The following is an 8,928-nucleotide window of genomic DNA, read 5'->3' on the forward strand; positions in this document are numbered from 1 at the left end:
GAATTATAGAGATTAAGTAAATATCAATGAAAAGGGTGCTGAAAAAAAAATAAAGAGGGGCTGGGGAGATGGCTCAGTGGAATAAGTGCTTCTCTGGCAAGCGCAGGAGCCTGAGTTCAATCCCTGGTTCAGCCAAAAATAAATAAATAAATAGCCACTCAAATTAAAGAAAGAACATCCTTAATACCAGAAATGACCACAAAATTTGAGTGTCCTGCTTAGGATTACAAGGATATCACAGCAAATTTGAGCAGAGAGGCTTGGTGTGGCAGAATGAAGCTGTATATCAGTTGCCCTGGATTGCTTCTTTGAGCACTGTCAGGCACACACAGCTACTGTAAGCTCCAGGCAGTAGAGGGCTAATCTTCTGTTTATTCCTGACCCCAAGCTCTGTATCCTGCTTGGCCCAGAAAATCAGCCTACATTTGCTGTTCATTTCCAAAAATGGAGAAAAAGGGCTGACCAGGTAACTCAGAAGACTAAAGCACCTGGTTAGGCAGATGCAGGAATGGGGGTTCAATCCCAGGCATGCTGTGCTAGCCCTGCCCTGGGGTGTGCTGAAAGGGCAACTGAGACTGGGCATGGTGATTTGTGGTGTAATCCTATTGTTTGGGAGGCTAAAAACAGGAGGGTCACTATGAGTCTAATCTGTGTAGTGAACTCCTGTAGACCCTGTATTTAATACATTTTTTTTAAAGTGGAGAGAAGATGCCTTGCCACTGTTTGAAGTCTCCCAGTGTTGGACATCTACACAGTATCAGAAACGGGAAGCCCTACACACAGGGCAGATCCTTCCCAGAATCCTAACTTGATTTACTGTGAGGCATGTGGCTCCTTCAGGAACTCCTTCAGCCTGTCCTTCCCTGACCTGAAGCAAAGAAAAAGGAGATAGGGAGAAAAATGAGGAGACACTCCCTACAGGAGAGGTAGCTGGTGAAGATAAGCACTACAGACTAAAAAGGACTCTAATTATATCTTGAACTTCTAGTTATTTTTATTTTTATTTTTAACCAGGGCACAGGACACTGGCAGCAGAAGAACGATATAGGGGAAGTGGGAGATGGTGATGGTATTCAGGAGAGGTGTATTTGATGATTTATGGCTGTGCAGGAAATATGTGATCATTTTCATTTCTACCCTTATTTGTGTAATCCTTTAAAGTCAAAAGTTTGGTAAAGCATAATGTTACTGTGAAGCAGTATTACAAAATTAAAAATCCTTTAAAACAATTATTTTAGTTTTGTTTATTAGAACATGTGTACAGTACATGTTTACATTGCTTGTAAGAAGTTGGCACATATATGTAACACATCTTAATTCCATTTTCCCTCTTTCCCTTTCTTCCCTTCCCACTCCACTATCTCTTGATCCTGCTCCTTTAATTTTATTTATACATGCTTGCAGAACATAATATTCACATGCCTTGTGTGGAGTTGCTACATGCAATTTACACATCCCAATTCACAGGCTCTTAGAGGGCATGGCTCCAAAGAAGCACATTATAGTAATATCCAGTCACCAACATCACAGGACTTTTCAGGGTCCTCACGCTCTACAACACTGTAGGTGCAGTTATCCTGATGGAAAACAGCATGGCACTTGGTTGTGTTGTAATTCACAGGAATAGTAATTCTGTAATGGAAATAAGACCAATGCCTGTTAGAAAGACAAGGTCACCAGCCACCCCACTCCACTGCTGAGTCCAACTCTGTACACAAAATCACTCACATTACTACAGGCTGGGCTCCCTGACTAATCTAGCATACCTAGGGTAGAAGCTTCAGGGACACTCCCCAGATATGTGGACCTGTCTTTAACTTACAATGACATAGAGTAGCATTTATGTGTCCCACACTATTCTCTGTCAGCACAGAAGGCAGGAGGCATGATAACAGACCCAGGTAAGGTGTCCAATTTACTGTAGCCAGGAAGCCTCATCCAGCCCAGTCCTTTTCACACTCACTGTTCAGGAAGTGTCCAAAACGGCAGATCCTGTAATGTGGGAAGGTAAGTCTGTCCCCACTAAGCATGGTAGCCTTTTACCACAGGAGCTAACATCACCAACAGGGGCAAAGGGCCGCTCAAGGCCAGGGCCACGTACCTCCAGGAGATAAGCAAACTGTAATCAGCTTCCTGAGAAAACTCATCCTTCTTTTAAAACTCATTGCCCCCTTTAGACACGTGGCTTTGGGTTTAAACTTCCCAAATGGACAAAAAACAGTCACCCAGGGAATCTTGGGCAATATGTTTCCTCTCAAAAGGTGATGCTAGACTTATCCTTTAACAAAAGAGGATATTTTGATCTCTTCCTCAGTCATCCAAAACAGTGTTCCTCCTCAGGGCTCATTCTGTGGACCCCTGGACACTGGCAGCCCTTGGTGATAAAGTGAGAGAGGAAGGAACACACCTGCTCACAGGGACACTGGGCACTGATCTAGAAACCAGTCTTAACAAACACTTTTTTAAACGCTGTCCTTTGGAGTGAAGCAAACTCTTGAATCTTGCCTTGAGCCCTGTTGCTTGGTTTAATTAAGCATGAACATAGTTTAAGTTGCACAACAAAACATTCTGAAGCGGGGCTGGGAAGATGACTTATGGAATAAGTGTTTCCCTGGCAAGTGCAAGGGCCTGAGTTCAATCCCCGGTTCCAAAAAAAAAAAAAAAAAAAAAAATTCTGAAGAGTTCTCATGAGATGGAATGACAATGGAGTTTAAAAATTAATCTGACAATTCAGAAAACAAAATGACAAGGTAAATCTCGATAACCTCTACCGCAAAATGTGTATAAAATATAAAGCAATAATGGTTAAGTTATCGATGATTATTACTTTTAGTGAGTGAACTATGTATAGTGGAATTTTTGGTGTACTTTGCCATTCATTTTCTAAAATGAATATGTTTTTTCACATATAATAAATTTCATTTAAATTTTTTTAAAATTTCAGAGGTACTGATTTGCAGGCAAAACATGAAACAGGACTGTCACTGAGGGAGACACAATAATCATTCCTCAAGCATTAAGCCATAGTTCCATGTTTCCAAGCAAATTCCATAACCATTGCAGTGTTCCAAAGGAAAGCTGAGACACAAACAATATATACAGCAGGCTTTCTCACTATAAACAAAAGTAGAGGCTCTCCAGTCCTCTACAACAGATAAACCAAGTGTAAAATGTTGGTTCCTCATGCTGGTGCTGTACTGTAAAGGACAGAAGCTCTAACATGTAGCATCAGGGCTAGACTTTGGGAAGCAGAGAGAAATAAGCCTAACCAGCAGTAGCACCAGGGTTTTCCACTGAGGTGAACATTCTAGAAGAGGCCAAATCACTAAGACAGAAAGTAGATTACAGAATCCCAGGGGTGGGCAGAAAAGAGGAAAGGCAATTATAGATTAAAGAATACACAACTTTGTTTGGGGCATGAAAATATAAAAGCCAGATATTATGAGGTGCACCATAATCCCAGGTATACAGAGGGTTAACAGAAAATGATTGATATTTCAAGGCCAGCATATTAAAAACATTTCTGGGATCAATTCGAAGTATTGCAAATCAATCAGAAGTGTATTATAAAGAATTTGGAAATAGTGGTTCTGGAGTAAAAACTAATGTGAATGTAATCTGTGAGATAATTTTAAAGGTCAATATGGGTAAATATAAATTTTCATGTGATGTTTTTCATATTCTACTCCATAGAATTGGAATATGTTGGGCTAGCCAGATAGCTCAGTGGATTAAAGAGCATGCTTAGGGAGACACAAGGACTGGGGTGCAATCCCCAGCATGCCCTGCCATGCTGGCCTCATTCTGGAGAGTGCTGAGATGGCGACTGAGACTGCATGGTGGTGGTTCGAGTCTGTAATCCCAGTGCTTGGGAGGCTGAAAACAGGAGGATCATTACCAGTCCAATCTGTGTAGTGAGACCCTATAGACCCTGTGCTAAATATGTTTAAAAAAGTAGAATATTTCTTCATATTTTATAGTAGAAAATAACTTAAAATAAAGTAGTGATCATGGAAGACCCACCCCTTCACATGTGTTTGGGAGGTACTGAACATGTATACTTCTGTCATCAGTATGTAGACTCAAGTTACTAAGACTCAGTTCCCATCACCACATTCAAATTTAATTCCACCCAGCATAGCATGGGACAGGAAACGGCCAAGGAATACTAAAGAGAGGGGACAAGGATATCAAGTGATCAGAGCCTTGAGCTGGATGGAGACTGGTTCACCTCGGTCCTGGGCTTCCCTATCTGGGGTAGAGCTGGGTGGGGTCAGGCCTGTGTGAATCAGAGGCCAGGACTCCTCCCTTCCCAGAAGCCTCAGCCTGCACCTGCAAAATCACTGAGCTCCTGGGTATATGGACAGTGTTTTACAGGAGGGTCATGGGCTCATAGTCTCCCAAAGAAGCTAAACAAACCATATATGATAGCAAATACAAGAAAAGATTGAAATATCATGAGAAGATATGTGGCAGAATGTGAAGCAGTTCCAGGGAAACAGGAGCTGTTTCTGACAATGGATATGTGAGTGTGTGTGCCCAGGATGGTCCTGCCTGCCTCATGGGACAGGCAACATGGCAGGAAGGAAGAAAAGGACATCTGGATCCCAGATTGTATACCACTTTTGGGGCTCAGGACCATAAACCCAAAAAAACTATTAGGCCCCTACATGATAACTAAATCAATGAGAAAAAAATATTTAATTCTCACATCATCTCTGATAACTTCAAGGTTACAGTAGGGGGAAAATGCTGAAGGAACTGAGAAACTCCCTAGTTACTACACAAAGGAAGGAGATTCAGAAGCAAGTGGCTCCAGTATTGAGGCTCATGTCTTCACTTCCGTGAGCAGGCCTCACTGTTGTCTGAGTTCTAAGAACCACAGAAAAATCTCCAATGAATATGCTAGGCTAACAAACCATTGGCAGATAGGACAGTGTAACCGCAAAGCAGGAGCACTTCCTTGTGATAAAAATGGTTGACCAACCCTGAACATGTTCAGACACAACTGTACTGTAGAATGCACCATCACTTGCTACGAAGACAAAGTCAAATATCAAAGCTACAAAATGAAGATGTAGCTATTACAAGCAGTGGTCTATCACTGCATTGTGTGTGTGGATGCAACAGGAATCTGCCCCAGTCAGCCAACAGACTCTCTTCCTGCATCAGTGTGCATAACTACAAGTTATCCCTATCAGTGTGGACAGAACTTTCCAGACACTTAAACTCCTATAGGACTCATGAGTGCTAATTAAGTCGCCTGCTCACTCACTCCTCTGCTCACCAGAGTTGGTATTCTACACCACATTTCAATATAACATCATACAAAGTTCAGTAGACTACTCTTAACAGTTCCAATACCTTGTGGAGCAGTAACATCAGACTCTCAGAGCAGTGCCAATTGTAGATGCAGAAAGCAGTGATGGGCAGAGGCTGGGTGCCAGGCAGAATGGAATAATACAGGAGTGCTGCATTTTAGTTATGCAAGATGGAAGGAGCGGGAAGAATGACGGGAATGCTGCACAACAATATGAATACTCTAAATGCCATTGATCTGTACAGGAACTAACCTCCTTCCATTTTTGATTTTGTTTTTTTTTATGGGGAGGGGTGGGAGGTTGTGGCCTGCTCAGCACACCCTGGGGGTGAGGCTTTCATGGCATGTGGTGTGGTGTGGGGCACTGAACCTCGGTCCCTACACATTTGCCTAAGCTTGCCTCAGCAGGCACTTAAGACCACTGAGCTATCTCACTGGCCCTAACCTCCCTCTCTTAATGTTAACTACAGTTAAGGTTGATGGAATCTTTTGAGTTTGGCTATATCTGCTACTAAACTGTACATAGATAAAGGAGCTAAGAGGTACTGCCTGGAACCGTGGCTGAGGATGTTTTTAATTTGGGATACTGTGCATATAAACAAAGACAGATGGGAAATGTCTATTTCTGCTCAACTTTTCTGTGAAACTAAAACTGCTTTACAAAATGAAATCTATTAGAAACACTGAGAGGATGTGATTTTGAAAGAGGAAAGTTACTCTTTTTAGAAAGCCTTGTCCTCTCTTGGTAGTTACTGGATTTAGACTTACATTGAGCAACATTTCATCCAAACTTCATTGCAAGTACAATTTTCACAATTCTTAGTCATCCATGTTGAGTTAATCGGGTGTGAAACTCCATCGCTATCCTTGCATTCTGAAAATATCCACAGAGCACCATTAGTGGGGTCCCCAGATGTTCAGGATGAATAAGACTTTGAGACTTCTCAGGCCAGTTTCTGCCTTGAGATGATAGACAATTTAGTTGATGTATGTGACAGTACTTCTTTACTGTCAGCTACAGTATAGTCCTGAGAAGTCCATGACACTATTAACATTTCCAAAGAAAATGACAATCATTCTAAATTTTATTTCAATGCAAACATTCCAAGAATAACTAAATCTATCCTTTTTAATCACATTGGGAGCTCATTCTCACCTGATGGAGTATCTGTAAATTAATTTCTCTCATATGAACATTTTTAGTTTGCTACTTTTTACTTTGGTCCCCAATTATGTAGACATCTGTGAATATCTTTGCGACTTTGTGAATAAAAAACATAAATAAACCAGATATAGGTCAGTGGAAAATTTTGTGCTCAGTATGTAAAAAAAAGAAAGCCCTGAGTTAAATCTCCAACACCAAAATAACCAAATATCAATGCTAAGATCCATCACAGAAAAATTAGGACCCACTTCCCAAATTATCCTACTGTTCAACAAAAGTAATAATATCTACTGAAATCCCCTAGTCCATGGTGTTTTACAGAACCAAAAATTTCAATATTACTTAAGCTGTCCTGACCTGAAACTGTCATGGGACTAGCAAGATAGCTTAGTGTTCTAAAATGCCTGCTTAAGCAAGCTTAAGTAAGTGCTCAGGGTCTGAGGTTCAGTACCTGGCAGCACATGCCACACCAGCCCCACCTCATGGTGAACTGAGCTGGCCACAAAAAAAGAAGGAAAAGAAAAAGAAAATGAAACTCTCACACCTGCCTTTGGTCCCCTAAATCAGCACATGAAGAATAAAGAAACCTCCAAAGCTTTTCATGCACATCAATGTGTAATGCCTCTTTAGACAAAGAACTGGTTCTCAACAAGGAATTATGTGGCAGTCAACTGTAGATCTGTTGAATGGAATGTGGAAGTCTGGAAATCAATTCTGATTCACCAGGTCTTAGATGGAGCTGGAGCACTGGTATTTTAAAATGTTCTCTAGGTCATTCTCAGCCAGAAAGAATTGAGAATAAGGGTCTTAAACACAGGACAAATTTAAGAACCCACTTTGACTCCTTTTGCATATCTTCCCTCATTCAGGAAGATATTTTTATCTGTCAGGAGGTCCTATGCATCAAGCTTCAGAATATGATCAACATTAAAAGCAAAGACTTACCAGTAGGGGGACCATTTTCACATGTGTACAGAAAAGTAGAGCAGTGAAAGGTGTTGCATGAAGCCACAAAGGTGGTCAGGATGAAGAGGCAGCCAAGGACAGCTCTCTATAACATAAAAAATGTCAGGGTGGAAAGTGAGCAATTTGGGTTGTCATTCTGGACTAAAGATCATACACAAGGCTCTCTGCTTGGACCCAGAACGTGGTTCTGAAAGTGGAGCTTCTACCTTCTAGTCCACCAACCAGAGAACAAGGCCTGCATCATTGCTGAGTAAACCAGGGGCAGAACTAAATGTGTCAAAATTCCTACAACTGCAGTAACAAGTGGGAAGCACTAGGGAGATATTTTAAGCTCTTTTACTATATCAGTGGAATTTAAAAAGAAGAGAAAGTGAGGCTTTCAAAACAAGAAAACACAGAAAAAGATGCAGAAGTAAAAAACAGAGAATTGAAAGCCTGGCTGGAAGTTAGGTCATTGGACATGTGACTAGGGGGGACAGGCTCTTGAGTGTCTCAGTAACTTCTCCATCTTTAAACCCAATATAAGACATCCACAATTCAAAAGAGGAGAGGTTGATTTTAGCTCACAGTTTGTAGAGTCTTGAGTCTTTCCATGTTTGGCAGCATGGTAAATATCCCAATGCAGAGAAGATCTGCCGATGTTAATTCTGGCCTGGAAGCAGAGTGCGAAAAAGAAAGGAGCTGGAAGGGTGATATACCCTTCCAAAATCACACCCTCAGGGGCCTTCCTCTTGTGACCAGACTCCACCTCCAAACAGCATGACAGCCATAATGGTCCTATCAACAAATCACCTTCCATAAGTTCAACATTTGAGGTCATTGGGTGGACTTCTAAATATAAATCATAACATTCCACTCTTGATCTCCAAAATACTGATGCACATTTCTTTATGCAAAATAAACTTAGCCCTCCATGATAAGTTATCAAATTCCTAAGTGTTTCAGCACTGCTGCAAAGTCCAACGTCAAATTTTCCTCTGACATATGAGGCAAACTCTTGCCTGCAAAAATGAAAACAAAGTTAAAATTTTTCCACCCACAGTGGTACTGGGTAAACATTCCTATTCCAAAAGGTAGAAATAGGGGAATAAAAAGGAATGGGGGAAAAGCAAGACTGGAATTTAACAGGCAAACATCAATTCCTGTGGGTGCATGTCCAGTATCTGGGGCAATCTGTGATGAAATGTGAACTCCAAAAGCATTTGAAAGCCCTGCTTCAGTGGCACTGCCAAGAGATTTAACCTTCATGGGCTCTCATGAACTGTATTTGCTCACTCTTTGAGACTTTCCTAAGATGATACAGGTTTCTGGATTTTACAACTCTGCAGGTTTCTGCTGTGCTTTTGCTTCAGCCTCACAGCTTCATGCACTGCCCTCTCAGGGGGACAATGTCTAGTCTTGTACACTTATTCTAAAATGTGAGTGAAACTTTCAGATCCCGCAACTCTTACATTTTGCATGTACCTAAAACCAACAC

General features: G+C 41.3%; 1 protein-coding gene across 1 annotated transcript; it reads right to left on the reverse strand.

The window, feature by feature from the left end:
• Positions 1-1,499: 1,499 nt before the first annotated feature.
• On the reverse strand, positions 1,500-8,699 carry Msmb (microseminoprotein beta). The gene is made up of 4 exons (XM_012513193.1): positions 8,586-8,699; positions 7,431-7,536; positions 6,089-6,194; positions 1,500-1,632 (listed from the first exon to the last, which is right to left on the reverse strand). The coding sequence occupies exons 1-4, from the start codon at positions 8,697-8,699 to the stop codon at positions 1,500-1,502; spliced, it is 459 nt and encodes a 152-aa protein (XP_012368647.1).
• Positions 8,700-8,928: the final 229 nt, after the last annotated feature.

This window comes from Octodon degus, unplaced genomic scaffold (assembly GCF_000260255.1).
Source record: "Octodon degus isolate 3935 unplaced genomic scaffold, OctDeg1.0 scaffold00357, whole genome shotgun sequence".
NCBI classification, from domain to species: domain Eukaryota; kingdom Metazoa; phylum Chordata; class Mammalia; order Rodentia; family Octodontidae; genus Octodon; species Octodon degus.

Excerpts from the sequence above, each read along its gene's own strand:
- Msmb (XM_012513193.1), bottom strand. The coding sequence starts at position 8,699 with ATGAAGGTTAAATCTCTTGGCAGTGCCACTGAAGCAGGGCTTTCAAAT. Across the intron at positions 6,195-7,430 it reads TGAAAATGGTCCCCCTACTG|AATGCAAGGATAGCGATGGA; the intron begins GTAAGTCTTTGC and ends GGATATTTTCAG. Across the intron at positions 1,633-6,088 it reads TGGATGAAATGTTGCTCAAT|AATTACTATTCCTGTGAATT; the intron begins GTAAGTCTAAAT and ends TTTCCATTACAG.